The following is a 19,254-nucleotide window of genomic DNA, read 5'->3' on the forward strand; positions in this document are numbered from 1 at the left end:
CCATAATCAGCACGTTTGTTTGGTAACAGACGATTTGCTCTTTTTACAGGTAACACTAACTTTTAAGTTGTGTAACGTTTACTTAACAAGCTGTAGACTCCAACCTCCAGGAGAGGTTGCTTCTCCTTTTGCTGCAGCGGTTTATTTGGCACAAAACCCGCGGGCGCCCAGGAGCGGGCATCAGTCCTGGTTTACATTTTCCGAGAGGAGAAAGTGGGGCACAGGCCGTTAAGCTGACCTAGAGAAGGTTCAAAATAAAAATCAAACCCCCAAGCACTCAACCTGCTGGTCTCCCCGGAGTCCTGCCTCTGGCGCCGCCAGGCCCCGCCCCCTCCACCTGGGCACCGCCTGGACCACGACTCCCCCGCCGCCCGCCCCGCACGGCGCAGCCGGCGCGCTGACGTCACGAACCAGGTACTTTCCCTGCGGCCGGGGCGGCGTGGGGGCGTGGCGGGCCTGGAGCACGCATGCGCAGCAGCGGCTGCGCGCTGCCCGGATCGTGCGGGGCCCGAGCCTCTCCGCCGGCGCAGGCTCCCTCGCGCCAGCTCGCGGCCGCCGCCATGTCGGCCGCCATCGAACGGGAGTTTGATGAGTTGGACGCTCAGAATCGCTGGCAGCAGCTGTACCTGGTGAGTGGCGGGCTCGCGCAGCCGCCGCCGCCCCCTCCGAGGACCTGGCTTGCGCACGCCGTTGCCCTCCGGCACTCGCCGCCTCCGCCGCCTCCCGCTGGGGCGGAAGTGGCGGCGCGCGGGCCGCCTCAGGGCGCGCGTGCGCCGCCCGGGCCTCGGCGCTCGGGCGCTCGGGGTTGGGGCGGCCGCGTGCGCGCAGGCGCAGTGGGCTCCGGGGGGCGGTGCCGGGGGGCGGGCGTGGGCGTGGACGCGACGGTACAGGGGGCGGCTGGCGGGTCGGGGGGTCGGGGGGTCGGGGGGTCGGGGGGCCGGGGAGGGTCGCCGAGCCGCGGTGGGGCGGCTGGACAGTCGCGGTCCGAGCGTCCCCGGTACGCCGTCGCCCCCTCAGAGCTTTCTGGAAGGAGCTCGGTGAGTCAGGGTAGGCGCCGAGGGGTCGTCCACGCCCCGGGGCCCGGCCTGAGGGGCTCGGGTCTCCGGGCGTCGTGAGGCAGCTCCCCGAACGCGGGCGCCCGGCGTGATTTCTGGTCGCCTCGTGGAGACGCGCCCTGGGACGGTCTCCTGGGTCAACCATGGAGCCTTTCGATCGAGCAGAACTTAATTTTATCTCTTTTAAAGTGACCTAGTTGTCTGCTTCCTACTGCTAATTATTGCATGTTATTTCCAGGATTGCAGTGAGTGGTTGTGAGCTAAATGCTGCTCCCGCTGTCAGGTCGCTCTGTGTACAGTAAAACGACAAAAAAAGGGCTTTCCTGTAAATCTAGATGCTCCCGGGCTTTTCCCCTTCCCGTTTAATTAGATGACAGTTCCTCTTGTCATTATGTTCGTAATGTAACGTTTTCTTCTTGAGCACATTAACAGGACGTGTAATAAATACCCTGATTCACGTGGGTCAGAGTGTGTTAGAATAGGGTACTAACTTCAGAGAATGCTGGTAAGGACTTTCCCAATTATAGAAAGTTTTAAATGCAAATTCTCGTAGGAAGCTCTGTGTGAGAGCCTGCCAGCTGTGTCTTCTCCAGTTGCATTTGTTTTAGGAGAGGCTGCTGTCCCCAGGTTGCGAGTGGTTTATCAAAATACAGGTTTGAGAGGAAACGATGCATGCTACAGCTTAATTCAGCTTGACATTTTGATTAAGTAGTTTGGCTTTTTTGGTTATCATTAATATCCATGAATATTCAGTGAAAAGTGTAATCCATCTCACCAGAAAAATGCATTTATATCCACTGAAAATTGCATTCAGTTTCATAGAGTTCAGGAAATCTTTCCATGGGCTTCTGCCTAGGAATCCTTTACTGGATTGGTCAAAGCTCTTATTATTTTTTTTCCTAGTGGAAGAACAAGAGCATTTGTTCGGTCAGTGCAAATCATGCAATATACACTGGTGTTTTGTTTAAAGTTGGTCACAAACCAGGAAAAATGGAAAGCAAGTCCAGAAAGAGTTTTGACTCTGAGTGTTTTCTTTTGACTCTAAACATCCACTCAGCCATTCTACAGATTGTGCTGTGCACCCTGCCCTGAGCCTTGGGGATTCATCAGAGAGCCGCTGACCAGGTTCCTGCTCCTGAGGCACTCACTTTCTGGGACTTGGTCTCTTGAAGGCCTCATCACAATTCCATATTTTCATTTACTCACTTGTAACACCTTAAAATGTGCCAATGTTAGACGGAGTCCCTGCTCTCCAGGATCCAGCCAAGTGGGGAGTGGTAACTAGGGAAGCAGATGAGAACATGAGAGTAAGAACGCAGAAGCTCGTGTTAAGCACAGTGTGCTGTGCATCCCCCACAGGATGCATCTGGGAGTCCTGGCACAGCTTCCTGGAGGAGGTAGGGCCTTGCCTGAGTCTTGAAGAACAAGTCGGCCAGGGGAGGAGAATGAGGGAGGGAGAGAATTAGTGTTCAGAGGAAGAAGAAATGTGTGCGGAGACACAGAGCATAGAAGACCAAGAGAATTGCCAACGGCTGAGCCTGGTGCAGAGTGCGGTGTGACGTTGAGGTGCCAGGGGGACAAGGCCAGACAGTAAGACGGAGCCCGTGGGCCCTTGTAGATCAGTCTGAGAACTGTGAGCTAGTAGATAGCACCCACTGTGGAATTTGATGCTTGGAAGTACCACAATCATATTCTCTTTACTCTTTAGCAAGACCATTCTAGCTGTGGGTTGGGTGTGGCTAACTGTGGGCAGCTGGTACAGGGAGGGGGGCTCTTTGGGAGTCAACCTAAGGAGAGATGTTGAGCTCTTGAACTCAGGCAGTGGCAGGAAGAATGAAGGGGAGATACAGATTTGAAATGCTAAGGGAATAGATTTGTTTGGTTTTGAAACTGTTCAATTTGCTTCCTGTAAGACATCGAAATGGGAATAGTTTAATATGTAAATTTGGAGTTCAGGAGAGGTCTGAGTTGTAAATGATTTTGGACATCATGAGCATGCAGATGGTATTTGAGGTCCTAGATGCAGGTGAGATCACTTAGGGAAAACAGAGAGGGTTTGGAAATGCCGAAAGCCAAGGACAAAGTCTTGACAGATAACAATGTTTAAGGGCATAGGTAGAGAAAGAGGAGCTTGCAAAAAGAAAGGCTAGAGAGGAATAGCCATAGAAGTGGGGGGAAAATTGGTGGTGGGTGTGGAGGGAGCTGATGCTCAGCAGGCACGTGCTGCAGGGGCACCAAGGTCAAAACCGAAAGTGCCCGTTAAATTAATGGCTAGAAGATCAACAGATTCCTTGCAAAGAGCAAGTTGAGAGGAATACGGAAGTCAGATGTGGGATGGAGTGGGGAATGGTGGCTGAAATGAAGCATGAGTATGTGACTTCCCTACTTTAAACCTTCAGTGGTTTCCCATTGCTCACCATGTAGACTTCAAACCCCTGCCACTGCTCACAAGACCACAGGTCCTGCCTCCCCATATGACTTTCTTCCCTCTTTGTCATTGGGTTCTTCTGTTCCTTGAAATGTGCTGTCTGTCCTTCCCTTAAGGCCTTTGTAGATATAGTTCTCTTTGCCTGAGCACAACTTTTCTTTCCCTTTTCCTTTCCCCCTTTGCTTAACTACCTCCTCATTCCTGGAGTCTCACTTCCTCAGGGTGAGGCGGTGGGAGGAGCTTCCCGGCCCTCCCTTGCAGGGTTGAATCCCCTGGTATGTACCCATAGTGTCCCATGGCCTCCCCTTTCAAGGCAGGGCATTGGATGTGATACAGCAGCACAGGACTTTGAGACCACAGTTTCTGTTAAGCAAACCACTATCCTTTGAGTAGGAAAAAGTGTTACAGTGGGCTTTCTTCTTTGTAGGTCACAGCAGTGGGTATATTGATGATAACATTTGAGAAGAGGTATGCTTTTTTGGCGATACAAATTTGACTAGGAAAAGAAAGGTTTTGCTCCTGAGCAAAAAAGCTAAATATAACTAAGAGCTAGACTTGCTTAGTGGTGTGAGGACTTTTGCTTTATACCTTATTATTCAAAGTCATGTAGGAAAAGGGAATGTATTATTTTGAGACTGATACTCTGGCCCCTTACCCTTTTTTTAAAAAAAATTTCTTATTTATTTGTTTTTATTTTTGGCCGCATTGGGTCTTTGTTGCTGTGCGCGGGCTTTCTGTAGTTGGCGGTGAGTGGGGGCTACTCTTCATTGCAGTGTGCAGGCTTCTCATTGTCGTGGTTTCTCTTGTTGCGGAGCATGGGCTCTAGGCACGTGGGCTTCAGTAGTTGTGGCACATGGGCTCAGTAGTTGTGGCTTGAGGGCTCTAGAGCACAGGCTCAGCAGTTGTGGCACATGGGCTTAGTTGCTCTGTGGCATGTGGGATCTTCCCAGACCAGGGCTCCAACCCCTGTCCCTTGCATTGCTAGGCAGATTCTTAACCACTGTGTCACCAGGGAAGCCCTGGCCCCTTACTCTTTTTACCCCCTTTGAACAGTTGCTCTTATAACATAACTTTTGAAATGGGAGGTTTCTGGGAATGAATGACTGGATTGGAGCTGACTCTTTATCTTTCCTTGGCCTCATTAGCCTTCCTGCAGGCTGTGCCAACGCCTTGTGCAGATTCAGGCACCTAGTGGGCACTTGATATGTGTTTGCTGAACATGACTTCCTGCCACAAATGGGTGACTTGATGTGTCCACATGATTGGGGAGGGGGGAAGCCTAAAGAGATTGGAGATTGAAGAAAGAGAAGGGAAGATTATTGGAGCCAGAAACCTCAGGAAGCAGGAGCTGATGGGATCAGGAGCACACGGCAGAAGACTTGCCTTGAACGGGCATGGTTGGCAGAAGTGAGATTGCTGGAAAAGTCTAATTTGTCTGAGCGACAGACTAATAACATTAATGTAGTCTGAGGTTAATTCTGGCTTTTTGAGAAATGTTCATGATTGCTTTTTGCTTTTCCTTTGTCGCTGATGATTGCTGTCTGAATCAGGCTGGGGCATTAGAAGGGCAGAGGAAAGGAATGGAGTACTGTGAGCCGTTCGGGGAAGAGAGTAAAACTGTAGGGAAATGGCAAAAGCTAAGTCATGGAATAATGTTTCTAGTAGTGGTAGCTCAGAAGGAATTTGGTTGATTAATCAGACTTTGTGGAACTCTTAACTGACTGGTCATTTTTCTTTATTAGAAATTCGTAGTTCAAATATTGTCAGAGTAAGAGCAGTTTTTACCATTTGTGATTCAACTAATTTTTAGAAGTTAAATATCAAATGAACTCTATTCTAGTACTTACAGTGAGCAGTCAGTGTGGAGGATAAATCAAAGCTATCTTATTGTAAAACACTTCCCTTGCAGTGTCTGTTGCACGTTCTCCTGCCAGCCTTTAATTTAAGTTCTCAGTGCTTGCCATATTAAACTCCTTGAATTTCCTTGAGAATCACTTGCTTTCTCACACCTTGGAGTCTTTGCACATGTTGGACATAATCTGTGTCTACGTTATTTTCTGGGAAGTGTCTCCAAGACTAGACTTTAGTTATATGCTCCTTCTCTGATTCCTGAACCCTCTATATTCTTTTATTAGAGTATAAGTCACATTGTTTTATTTTTAAAATAAATTTATTTATTTATTTATTTTTGGCTATGTTGGGTCTTTGTTGCTGCATGTGGGTTTTCTCTAGTTGTGGTGAGCAGGGGCTACTCTTCATTGAGGTGTGTGGGCTTCTCATTGCGGTGGCTTCTCTTGTTGTGGAGCACAGTCTCTAGGCACGGGCTTGAGTAACTGTGGCAGGCGGGCTTAGTTGCTCCGAGGCATGTGGGATCTTTCCGGACAGGGCTCAAACCCATGTTCCCTGTATTGGCAGGCAGATTCTTAACCACTGCGCCACCAGGGAAGTCCAGTCACATTGCTTCATAACTGTCTACTTGTCTGTCTGGCTCCTTGAGGGCTGCCTCATTTTCCTTTGTTTCCCCACCATCTGCCTGTAGGCCTGCAGTGTGTTAGATGCTCAGTTAGTATTCTCTAAACAAGAGTACTGCTCCCTCCCTTTGTAAGATGTCAGCACCTTGGTTTATTCCAACCCCTCACTCACAGCTGAGGAGACACCATCCAGCACGAGGTTGTGACTTCTGTAAGGTTACCATATCCATTAGTGATACAGCAGGGACCTAAATCCTGTCCTTGTGATTCTCACTGCAGCACTGTCCTGCTTGACCAGCATGACAGCCTATTTGCTTTCTTCTTATGATCTACTTGAGATTAATGGTACTGAGAGAATCATTTACACTTTTGACGGCAAGAAGAGAGTAGAATATGTTATAATAGGTTGGGTCATTTTGGGACTGGAGGCCTTTAAAACAGCATCTGGGATCCATGGATCAGACTGGAAAGGGATTTTCAAGTCCCCTGAAACTGTGCTAACTTGTATGAATGCCCTAGGGGATGTAGTTTCTGGGGGATTCCATAGCTTTGGTCAGATTCTTTCTTTTTTAAAAAAATTATTTTATTTATTTATTTTTGGCTGCATTGGGTCTTCATTGCTGCACACAGGCTTTCTCTAGTTGTGGCGAGCGGGGGCTGCTCTTCATTGCGGTGCGTGGGCTTCTCATTGCCGTGGCTTCTCTTGATGCAGAGCACGGGCTCTAGGTGTGTGGGCTTCAGTAGTTGTGGCATGCTGGCTTAGTAGTTGTGGCTCGCAGGCTCTAGAGTGGAGGTTCGGTAGTTGGGGCGCACGGGCTTAAGTTGCTCCGCAGCATGTGGGATCTTCCTGGACCAGGGCTCGAACCCGTGTCCCCTGCATTGGCAGGCGGATTCTTAACCACTGCGCCACCAGGGAAGTACAGCTTTGGTCAGATTCTTAAATGGAGCTCTGTGATTCCTCAGAAGGTAAGAACCACTGCTTTAAGGAAAAGCAGCTGGGGGAATGATTCTCCAGTGAAGAATATAGAACTCGAAATAATACTGTTTTGCCTTTGACAGGTTCTGTAGGTTACTGATACCTATAATCATGGAAATCCAGATAGCTGTGTTGTCCCCTACTCTTTCTAGCTTGCCTCTTGTTCAGTTTTTTTATTTTAACCAGAATCTCCAATAGCCCTTTTTGGCTTCTCCCAGATCATTAGTATCCACAAGAATTCCCTGTTCCCAGTTGGAGAACTATCACAGCTCTTGCAGTCTCCTGCGGTTCAGACACCCTGTCTGGTTGCTTTGTTTTCTTACTCTGTTCACTCTTCCAAAGAGTAAACCAGAGATATGGACAGATAAGATCTAGGAGAGCAGAATTAAAATTAACATAAGTGTGCTCTTCACTTTCTCAGATAAGCATTCATATGATTTGTTTCCTCTGAAAATTCTTATCTAGATTTTCCGTGCTCTGTTCCCTGTTGGTGGTGCCATTAAAATGATTTCTTATTGGTGAACTGTTAGGGGCAGAGAATATTTAAACCAACTAGTAATTTAGAACTTTGGATAATACCCTTTGTTACTTTGGATAATAGTGACTAACCGTATACTAAGTCAACTTAGCATATAAACTTAAAACATAGCAGCTGATAACTAAGGAACAGATACAGTTCAGCAGGCTAAGTGTTAAAGCATATAAGTTCTGACTCTGCTGTTCTGAGTGGAATAGTAAACTTTTCTGTTACATTCTTAGTTGGAATGCTGTTGTACCTTGCTGGGCTGTTGTCTGAAGTGAGTGTAGTGTTATTTTAAATATATTTAATGTAGTGCTAATTTAATGTTCTATTTATGGTACAGTAGTAGTAATGTTTCAGGAAGCTGTTTTGACTTAACAGTGAAATCCTTGCTTTTAAAGATTGTGGACACCTTTAAGATGAAACCTGTGAACAAGAGACATGCCCACATACATACAATTCCCCCACATTTGGCATGTGATTTCAAGGGTATCATAGATCCCTAAGGACTGTTGAGGTTGATGACCTCCAGGAAGCTTGTATCTGTGGATTTCTGGTATCTTTTTCAGTTTGGGAGGTTTGTTTGTTTTTATGTGCTCCTATTCCTTTCACAACCCAGGACTCTGATTTAATGTGCTCTTTGTTCTATCACCTAGTTCATTTGGGTCATGTCACTGATCACTGATAACTTTGTGTTAAACTGCCTTCCTTCCTCTAAAGAAAATCTCATACTAAATTATTTTGTTTCTTCTTTCACTGTATTCAAACAACCTTATACTCTGAAAGCTATCATTTCCTCTGACAGGTTACTTAGTAGTGCTTCCAGGAATTCTTGAGGCAGTCTGGGGTAAAGTTCCCAGGGGTGGCCCACTCCTCCTAGTCAAGGCTGGGACCTTAGACCATCCAGGTGGTACTCCACGACAGCGGGAACTGATTTATGCCTCAACCAGTGAAAACATAGTTTCACATTTCAAATCTTAAGTTTTTATTTTTTTAAATCTCTATTACTGTAACATTGTCAGGGTGAGATAGTTATAACACTTTAGTATGATATAATATTAAATAATACTTTAGTGTTTGGTACATAGCTTTGTTCTATATAGTACACAGAAAACGTTATATCCTTGTTGTACTTTAGAATATTCTACCTCAAGCTGTTGTGATGGAACAGCAAATAAGAATTTAGGAAATTGGAAAAGAGATATTAATTTTATAAGAAAAAAGTAGGACTTTAAGGTAATCCCAAATTGATAGTTTCTACTTATGGGAGAAATACTGAAATTTCTTTCTTTATACTTAAGGTCCCTAAGTGAATCCTCAATTATATGATGGTTAAGTGTTCACTTTGTTTTATTAGTCAAATCTTTGTGTATATACTCTGTATAAAGATCCTGTGGATGGACACAGTGAAGTAGGAAGCTAAATATGTTGCATGTGTCAGGGTGTTCAGTTGGTCATGGTCCTTCGTATTATACCCATCGCTGGTTGGGGAGATAAGATTCCTGGTGGAATAAGTTCTGCTATGTATCACACTTCTTTCTGAGAGGCCCTCCTCTGTGAGGAGAAGACTTTGATAAGAATAAAATAGGGACTTCCCTGGTGGTGCAGTGGTTGGGAATCCGCCTGCCAATGCAGGGGACATGGGTTCGAGCCCTGGTCCGGGAAGATCCCACGTGCCGCGGAGCGACTAAGCCTGTGTGCCACAACTACTGAGCCTGCACTCTAGAGCCTGTGAGCCACAACCACTGAGCCCGCGTGCCACAACTACTGAAGCCCGCGCATTCTAGGGCCCGTGCTCCGCAACAAAGAGAGGCCACCGCAATGCGAAGCCCACGCACCGCAACGAAGAGTAGCCCCGCTCGCTGCAACTAGAAAAAGCCTGCACACAGCAAGGAAGACCCAATGCAGAAATAAATAAATAAATAAATAAACAAACAAACAAACACAAGCTCTAAAATTCAGTCCTGGATTCCTATCTGGATCTACTGCTTAACTGCAGTATAAATTTGGAAAAGTTGAATCTCTGTTTTCTCATTTGTAGCCACCTACAAATGAGTTACATAGCATTTGCGTGATACAAAGTAAGAGTTTAGTCAAGATATGCTATTTTATTCTTTTTTTTTAAAAATAAATTTATTTATTTATTTTTGGCTGCGTTGGGTCTTGGTTGCTGCGTGCGGGCCCCCTCTAGTTGTGGCGAGCGAGGGCCACTCTTCGTTCCGGTGGCTCAGTAGTTGTGGCTCACGGGCTCTAGAGTGCAGGCTTAATAGTTGTGGTGCACGGGCTTAGTTGCTCCGCGGCATGTAGGATCTTCCCGGACCAGGGCTCGAACCCGTGTTCCCAGCATTGGCAGGCGGATTCTTAACCACTGCACCACCAGAGAACTCCCAGAGCTTGTGGTTTAATACACAAATAAGTAATTTGGTTAGGATTACATGAACATGGCAAAAATGAGAACAGTACAGAAGGGTGTGTAGTGGAAAAGTAAGTCACTGCCCCCATGCTCCCTCATTCCTTCCCTGTAGGTGATCACTCTCCTCTCTCCCTTCTCACTCCCTCTCTCTTTATCCAAACCCTGTGAAACAAACAGCATACTGTATTGCACCTTGCTTTTTTCACTTATATTTTGAAAATCCTTCCTTTTAGATCTCATGTGTTCATTTTAACAGTTGAATGGTATTCATTATTTAAGCACTCATCTATAATGGACATGTGGGTTGTTTCTAGTCTTTAGCTATGGTAAGCAATGCTGCAGTGAATAACCTTCCAAAGAAGTTGTACATGTCCATCAATAAATAGTATAAGAAAGTGCCTGTTTCCCTACACCTTTACCTAGTTTTTTAATCTTTGTCTGATAGGTGGAAAATGGTCTTACTCTTGTTATATTTTGCAGTTCTCTTATTGTGAATGAAGTTTAACAGTTTTTATTTTTAAAAGTCATTTGTATTTCCTTTCTCTTTCTGATATGTAAGAGCTCTTTACATATTAAGGAAGTTAAGTGTTTGTCATATATTTAAATACTTTTTCAATTTATGGATTATCTTTTGACCTCGTTTATGATGGTTTTTCATGTAGAAATTTTAAATATTTATGAAGTCAGATTTATCAGCTTTTTCTAACTTTTTGTGCCATGGCTCAGAGAGAGCTTCTCTATGATTACAAAAAATTTTCTCCGGTATTTTTCAACAGTTTTATGGTATTTTCTGATGATGTCCATTCTAACTGGTGTGAGGTGATACCTCATTGTAGTTTTCATTTGCATTTCTCTAATAATTAGAGATGTTGAGCAGCTTTTCATGTGCCTCTTGGCCATCTATATGTCTTTGGTGAGATGTCTGTTTAGGTCTTCTGTCCAGTTTTTGATTGGGTTGTTTGTTTTTTTCATATTGAACTGCATGAGCTGTTTATATATTTTGGAGATTAATCCTTTGTCCATTGATTCATTTGCACATATTTTCTCCCATTCTGAGGGTTGTCTTTTTGTCTTGTTGATAGTTTCCTTTGCTGTGCAAAAGCTTTTAAATTTTTTAAGGTTTCATTTGTTTATTTTTATTTTCATTACTCTAGGAGGTGGGTCAAAAAACATCTTGCTGTGATTTATGTCAAAGAGTGTTCTTCCTATGTTTTCCTCTGAGAGTTTTATAGTGTCCAGTCTTACACTTAGGTCTTTAATCCCTTTTGCGTTTGTTTTTCTGTATAGAGTTAGGTAGTGTTCTAATTTCATTCTTTTACATGTAGCTGTCCAGTTTTCCCAGCACCACTTATTGAAGACACTATCTTTTCTCCATTGTATATCCTTGCATCCTTTGTCATAGATTGGTTGACCATAGGTGCGTGGGTTTCTCTCTGGGCTTTCTATCCTGTTCCATTGTTCTATATTTCTGTTTTTGTCCCAGTACCATATTGTCTTGATTACTGTAGCTTTGTAGTATTGTCTGAAGTCAGGGAGTCTGATTCCTCCAGCTCCTTTTTTTCCCCTGAAGACTGCTTTGGCTATTCGGGATCTTTTGTGTCCCCATACAAATTTTAAGACTTTTTGTTCTCGTTCTGTAGAAGATGACATTGGTAATTTGATAGGGATTGTGTTGAATCTGTAGACTGCTCTGGATAGTATAGTCATTTTCAAGTCAATCCAAGAATATGGTATATCTCTCCCATCTGTTTGTGTCATCTTTGATTTCTTTCATCAGTGTCTTATAGCTTTCTGAGTACAGGTCTTTTACCTCCTTAGGTAGGTTTATTCCTAGGTATTTTATTCTTTTTGGTGCAATGGTGAATGGGATTGTTTCCTTAATTTCTCTTTCTGGTCTTTTGTTTTTAGTGTATAGGAATGCAAGAGATTTCTGTGAATTAATTTTGTATCTTGCAACTTTACCAAATTCATTGATTAGGTCTAGTAGTTTTCTATTGGCATCTTTAGGGTTATCTATGTATAGTATGTCATCTGCAAACAGTGACTGTTACTTTTTTTCCAATTTGTATCCCTTTTATTTCTTTTTCTGCTCTGATTGCAGTGGCTAGGACTTCCAAAACTATGTTGAATAATAATGGCGAGAGTGGACATCCTCGTCTTGTTCCTGATCTTAGAGGAAATGCTTTCAGTTTTTCACAATTGAGAATGATGTTTGCTTTGGGTTTGTCGTATATGGCCTTTATTATGTTGAGGTTGGTTCCCTCTATGCCCATTTTCTGGAGAGTTTTTATCACAAACGGGTGTTGAATTTTGTCAAAAGCTTTTTCTGCATCTTTTGAGATGATCATATGGTTCTTATTCTTCAATTTGTTAATATGGTGTATCACATTGATTGATTTGCATATTGAAGAATCCTTGCATCCCTGGGATGAATCCCACTTGATCATGGTATATGATCCTTTTAATGTGTTGTTGGATTTTGATGGCTAGTATTTTGTTGAGGAGTTTTGCATCTATGTTCATCAGTGATATTGGTCTGTAATTTTCTTTTTTTTGTAGTATCTTTGTCTGGTTTTGGTGTCAGGGTGATGGTGGCCTCATAGAATGAGTTTGGGAGTGTTCCTTCCTCTGCAATTTTTTGGAAGAATTGAGAAGAACAGGTGTTAGCTTTTCTCTAAATGTTTGATAGAATTCACCTGTGAAGCCACCTGGTACTGGACTTTTGTTTGTTGGAAGATTTTTAATCGCAGTTTCAATTTCATTATTTGTGATTGGTCAGTTCATATTTTCTATTTCTTCCTGGTTCAGTCTTTGAAGGTTATATCTTTCTAAGAATTTGTCCATTTCTTCCAGGTTGTCCATTTTGTTGGTGTAGAGTTGCTTGTAGCAGTCTCTTATGCTTTGTATTTCTGCAGTGTCCGTTGTAACTTCTTTTTCATTTCTAATTTTATTGATTTGAGTCTTCTCCCTCTTTTTCTTGATGAGTCTGGCTAAAGGTTTATCAATTTTGTTTATCTTCTAGAAGAACCAGCTTTTAGTTTTATTGATCTTTGCTATTGTTTTCTTTGCTTCTATTTCATTTATTTCTACTCTGATCTTTATGATTTCTTTCCTTTACTAACTTTGGGTTTTGCTTGTTCTTCTTTCTCTAGTTTCTTTAGGTGTAAGTTTACATTGTTTATTTGAGATTTTTCTTGTTTCTTGAGGTAGGCTTGTATTGCTATAAACTTCCTTCTTAGAACTGCTTTTGCTGCATCCCGTAGGGTTTGGATTGTTGTGTTTTCGTTGTCATTTGTCTCTAGGTATTCTTTGATTTCCTCTTTGACTTCAGTGATCTCTTGGTTACTTAGTAATGTATTGTTTAGCTTCCATGTGTTTGTGTTTCTTACATTTTTTTACCTGTAATTGATTTGTAATCTCATAGCGCTGTGTTCGGAAAAGATGCTCTATATGATTTCAATTTTCTTAAATTTATCGAGGCTTGATTTGTGACCCAAGTTGTGATCTATCCTGGAGAATAGATCCAGGAGAATAGCTTCCGTGTGCACTTGAGAAGAAAGTGTAATCTGCTGTTTTCGAATGGAACGTCCTATAAATATCAATTAAATCTCTCTGGTCTATGGTGTCATTTAAAGGTTTTGTTTCCCTATTAATTTTCATTTTGGATGATCTGTTCATTGGTGTAAGTGAGGTGTTGAAGTCCGCCTCTGTTATTATGTTACTGTCAATTTCTTCTTTTATAGCTGTTAGCATTTGCTTTATGTATTGGGGTGCTTCTGTGTTGGGTGCATATATATTTATAATTGTTATCTCTTCTTCTTGGATTGATCCCTTGATCATTACGTAGTGTCCTTTCTTGTTTCTTGTAACATTCTGTAAAGTCTGTTTTATCTGATATGAGTATTGGTACTCCAGCTTTCTTTTGATTTCCACTTGCGTGGAATATCTTTTTCTATCCCCTCACTTTCAGTCTGTATGTGTCCCTAGGTCTGAAGTGGGTCTCTTGTAGACAGCATATATATGGGTCTTGTTTTTGTTTCCATTCAGCGAGCCTGTGTCTTTTGGTTGGAGCATTTTAATCCATTCACATTGAAGGTAGTTATCAATATGTATGTTTCTATTACCATTTTCTTAATTGTTTTGGGTTTGTTTTTGTAGGTCCTTTTCTTATCTGTGTTTCCCACTTATAGAAGTTCCTTTAGCATTTGTTGTAGAGCTGGTTTGGTGGTGCTGAATTCTCTTAGCTTCTGCTTGTCTGTAAAGCTTTTGATTTCTCAATCGATTCTGAATGAGGTACTTGCCGGGTAGAGTAATCTTGGTTGTAGGTTCTTCCCTTTCATCACTTTCAGTATATCATGCAACTTCCTTCTGGCATGTAGAGTTTCTGCTGAGAAATCAGCTGTTAACCTTATGGGAGTTCCCTTGTATGTTATTTGTCATTTATCCCTTGTTGCTTTAAAATTTTTTTCTTTGTCTTTAATTGTTGTCAATTTGATTACTGTGTGTCTCAGTGTGTTTCTCACTAGGTTTATCCTGCCTGGGACTCTCTGTACTTCCTGGACTTGGGTGTCTATTTCCTTTCCCATGTTAAGGAAGTTTTTGACTATAATCTCTTCAACTATTTCCTTGGGTTCTTTCTGTCTCTCTTCTCCTTCTGGGACGCCCTATAATGCAAATGTTGGTGTGTTTAATGTTGTCCTAGTCTGTCTACATTTCTTTTCATTCTTTTTTCTTTGTTCCACAGCAGTGAATTCCACCATTCTGTCTTTCAGGTCACTTACCTGTTCTTCTGCCTCAATTATTCTGCTATTGATTCCTTCTGGTGTATTTTTCATTTCAGTTATTGTATTGTTCATCTCTTTTTGTTTGTTATTTAAGTCTTCTAGGTGTTTGTTCTTTAATTCTTCTAGGTCTTTGTTAAACATTTCTTGCATTTTCTTGATCTTTGCCTGTATTGTTTTTCTGAGGTCCTGTATCATCCTCACTATCATTATTCTGAATTCTTTTTCTGGAAGGTTGCCCATCTCCACTTCATTTAGTTGTTTTTCTGGGGTTTTATCTTGTTCCTTCATCTGGTACATAGTTTTCTACCTTTTCCTTTTGTCTTTCTTTCTGTGAATGTGGTTTTCATTCCACAGGCTGCAGAATTGTAGTTCTTTCTGCTTCTGCTGTCTGCCCTCTCTGCAGTGTCATTTATTCCATTTACAGTGTTGTGCAACCATCACCACCATTTCCCAAACCCCTTCAGCACCCCAAATAGAAACTCTGTACCCATTAAGCAATAACTCCCTATTCCCTCCTCCCCCAGCCCCTGATAACCTGTGCTTTACTTTCTAGCTCTATGAATTTGCCTCTTCTAGGTACCTCATACAAGTGGAAACATACAATATTTGTTCCTTTGTGTCTGGATAATTTCACCTAACATAATGTTTTTAACGTTGAGCCATGTTGTCGTCTGTAACAACCTTATTCCTTTTTTATGGCTGACTAATATTTTTTTTTTGTATGGGTATGCCATATTTTTTTCTCTGGTAATGAACGTTTGGATTGTTTCCACCTTTTGGCTATTGTGAATAATACTGCTATGAACATTGCTGTGCAAGTGTTCATTGGAGTCCCTGGTTTTAATTCTTTTGGTTTGGACCTAGAAGTGGAATTGCTGGATAATATGGTAGTTCTGTGTTTAGCATTGGAGGAACTGCTAAACTGTTTTCCACAGTGGCTGCAACATTTTACATTACCGCCAGCAGTGTTTGAGGTTTCTGCTTTTCTCGCATTCTAACACTTGTTATTTACCATTTTTAAAATTATGGTCGGGCTTCCCTGGTGGCGCAGTGGTTGAGAGTCCGGCTGCCGATGCAGGGAACACGGGTTCGTGCCCCGGTCCAGGAAGATCCCACATGCCGCGGAGCAGCTGGGCCCGTGAGCCACGGCTGCTGAGCTTGCGCATCTGGAGCCTGTGCTCCGCAACGGGAGAGGCCACAACAGTGAGAGGCCCACGTACTGAAAAAAAAAAAAAAAAAAAAAAAAATTATGGTCCTGCGTAGTAGGTATGTCACTGTGGTTTAGATTTGCATTTCCCTAATGACTAAGAATGTTGAGCATCTTTTTCATGTGCTATTGACCATTTCTGAATCTTTGGAGAAATAACTATTCAAGTCCTTTGCCTTTTTTTGGTTTGTGTTTAATTAAGACTTTACTTTTCTAGAGTGGTTTCACATTCACAGCACAATTGAGAGGCAGATTTCTTATATACCCCCTGACCCCACACCAGAGTGACACATTTGTTTCAACCCATGAACCTACACTGACAGATAATAATCACCAAAATCCGTAGTTTACATTAAGTTTCACTCTTGGTGTTGTATATTCAGTGGGTTTGGACTGATGTATTATATGATATGTATCCATCACTATGGCATAATACAGAGTATTTTTACAAATCCTCTATGCTCCACCTTGTCATCCCTCCAACCCCTGACAACCACTGATCTTTTACTGTTTCAGTAGTTTTTTTTTTCCAGAATGTTATATAGTTGGAGTCATACAGTATGTAGCCTTTTCAGACTGGCTTCTTTAACTTAGTAATATGCATTTAAAGTTCTTCCATGTCTTTTCATGGCTTGATAGCTCATTTCTTTTTCACACTGATTAATATTCCATTGTCTGGATGTGTCACAATTTATGTATCCATTCAACCCTTGAAGGACACATTTGTTGCTTCCAAGTTTTGGCAATTATGAATAAAGCTGATATAAACATCCATGTGTAGATTTTTATGTGGACATAAGTCTTCAGCTCCTTTGGGTAAACACCAAGGAGCATGATTGCTGGACTGTATGTGCAGTTTTGTAAGAAAGCACCAAACTGTCTTCCAGAATGGCTAGACCATTTTGTATTCCCACCAGCAGAGGATGAGAGTTACTGTTGCTCTACATCCTTGTTATCATTTGATGTTGTCAGTGTTTTAGATTTTGGCCATTCATAAAGTGTCTTTGCCTATCTTTTTTTAAAAAATATTTATTTCTTTGGCTGTACCGGGTCTTAGTTGCAGCATGCGGGGTTTTAGTTGTGGCATGCGGATTCTGACCAGGGATTGAATCCAGGCCCCCTGCACTGGGAGCATGGAATCTTAACCACTGGACCACCAGGGAAGTCCCAAGTGTCTTTGCCTATTTTTTAATTGTCCTTTTGTTGTTGAATTGTAGCAGTTCTTTAGATATCCTGGTTATTAATATCTTGTCAGATACACGGTATATAAATATTTTCTCCCAATCTGTGAGTTTTCTTTTCACTCTTTAGATAGTGTCATTTTATGCATGTAAGTCTTTAATTTGGATGAAGTCCAATTTATCTATTTTTCTTTTGTTGCCTGTGCTTTTGGTATCATAATTTAAGAAACCATTGCCAAATTCAAGATCATGAAGATTTTCAATCCCTATGTTTTCTTCTAAGAGTTTCTTATAGTTTTAGCTCTTACATTTAGGTCTTTGATCCATTTTTAGTTAATTTTTGTGTAAGGTGTATTGTAATAGTGCAACTTCATTATTTTGCATGTGGATGTCTCGTTTTCCCAACACCATTTGTTGAAAAGACTGTCCTTTCCACATTGGATGGTCTTGGCCCCCTTGTTGAAAATCAGTTGACCATAGATCTGAGGGTTTCTTTCTTTATTTTTTTAAAAAATATTTATTTATTTATTTGGTTGCACCTGGTCTTAGTTGTGGCAGGTGGGTTCCTTAGTTGTAGCTCGTAGGCTCTTTAATTGTGGCTCGCCGGTTCCTGTGTTGTGGCATGCGAACTCTTGGTTGCAGCACGCATGTGGGATCTGGTTTCCTGACCAGGGATCGAACCTGGGCCCCCTGTATTGGTAGCATGGAGTCTCAACCACTGCACCACCAGGGAAGTCCCTCTGAGGGTTTATTTCTGAACTCTGTTGTATTCCATCGATCTGTGTCTATCTTTATGCCATACCATATGCGTTTGATTACTCTAGCTCTGTAAGTTTTGTAATCAGGAAGTGTGATTCCTCCAACTTTGTTATTCTTTTTCAATATTGTTTGGCTTTTCAGGGTCCCTTGACTTTTCATATGAATTTTGGGATGAGTTTTTCCGTTACTGTAAAATTGTCATTGGAATTTTGATAGGGATTACATTGAATCAGTATAACACTTTGGGTAGCTCTGTCATCTTAATATTAAGTCTTCCAATCCACGAACATGAGATACCTTTCTATTTATTTAGGTTGTCTTTAATTTCTTTCAGCCACGTTTTATAGTTTTTAGAGTACAAGTCTTTCACCTTTTTGGTTAAGTTTATTTTTAAGTATTCTTGATTCTATTGTAAATGGGATTGCTTTCTTAATCTCATTTTTTTTTGAATTGCTCATTGCTAGTGTATAGAAACACAACTGATTTTTGTGTGTTGATTTTGTGTTTTGCAACTTTGCTGAATTTGTTTATTAGCTGTAACAGTCGTTTTGTGGATTCTTTAGGGTTTTCTACACATGAGATCACTTCATTTGTAAATAGAAATAGTTTAACAACTTTCTTTCCAACTTGGATGCCTACTGGGTTTTTTTGGCCTGATTGCTCAGGTAGAACTTCCAGTACTATGTTGAATAGAAGTGGTGAAAGTGGGAATCCCTGTCTTGTTCCTGATCAGTTAATTTTTTTTCCTAAATAACTGCTTGCTTTTATCATACTGTTTGTAGAATAATCCATCTTTCCTTCCCCCTGCCCCTCCATTTGCAACACCATCTTCATAATTTGCAGAATCCCTGTATGTGTGTTGGGTGAGTGAAGCATGAACAAATGCCTGCATAATCTGATTTCTTTCCACCTGTTCATCCTCATGTCTTGCATTTCCGTCTCTCATGTACCACAAGTCTTGTGTTGCTTATATACTTCTTGCAAGACATCAGTTAATCATTCTTTCATTCATTTGTTACATACATTCACATCTTTCTGGCTTTGCACAGCTCTTTTTCTGCTTGGACCCATCTTTCCCAGCTTGTTGACCTGACATCTGCTTGCTCATCCTTCAGGTCTGTTCATGCACTGTTATGCCCTCAGGCAAAAATAAATTCTCTTCCTGTGTTTACTTTAAATGTGAGCATGTTTTTCTTATGCCACTTATTAGACTGGCTCCTTGATAGTTCCAAGGAAAATTCTGAGGTCTGATTTTAAAGAGAAAATTGTCAGAGACAATTGTGCAAATAGTAGTAAAAATTGGCAGCAAGAAAAGTAATAGAAAATGAGAAAAAGATATAATTTTCTAGGTCTTTAATTCCATGCAGTAGAAGCTTTTTTGTTGTTCTTATTGATCACTGAAATGCCCAAAACACAGTAATAAGAAAAAATCCACATTATTATTTGACACTATAGAGAAG

General features: G+C 41.8%; 1 protein-coding gene across 3 annotated transcripts in view; it reads left to right on the top strand.

Annotated features, from left to right (window-relative positions):
* The first annotated feature begins 452 nt into the window (after positions 1-452).
* PTPN2 (protein tyrosine phosphatase non-receptor type 2) overlaps positions 453-19,254 on the top strand; it is a 76,765-nt gene continuing 57,963 nt past the window's right edge. For all 3 annotated transcript variants that reach the window (XM_060028612.1, XM_060028613.1, XM_060028614.1), the window contains exon 1: positions 453-629. In XM_060028612.1, coding sequence (XP_059884595.1) covers positions 468-629 — 162 coding nt within the window. In that variant the 5' untranslated portion in view covers positions 453-467. The remainder of the gene's footprint in view (positions 630-19,254) is intronic.

This window comes from Delphinus delphis, chromosome 13 (assembly GCF_949987515.2).
Source record: "Delphinus delphis chromosome 13, mDelDel1.2, whole genome shotgun sequence".
Taxonomy (NCBI): Eukaryota; Metazoa; Chordata; class Mammalia; order Artiodactyla; family Delphinidae; genus Delphinus; species Delphinus delphis.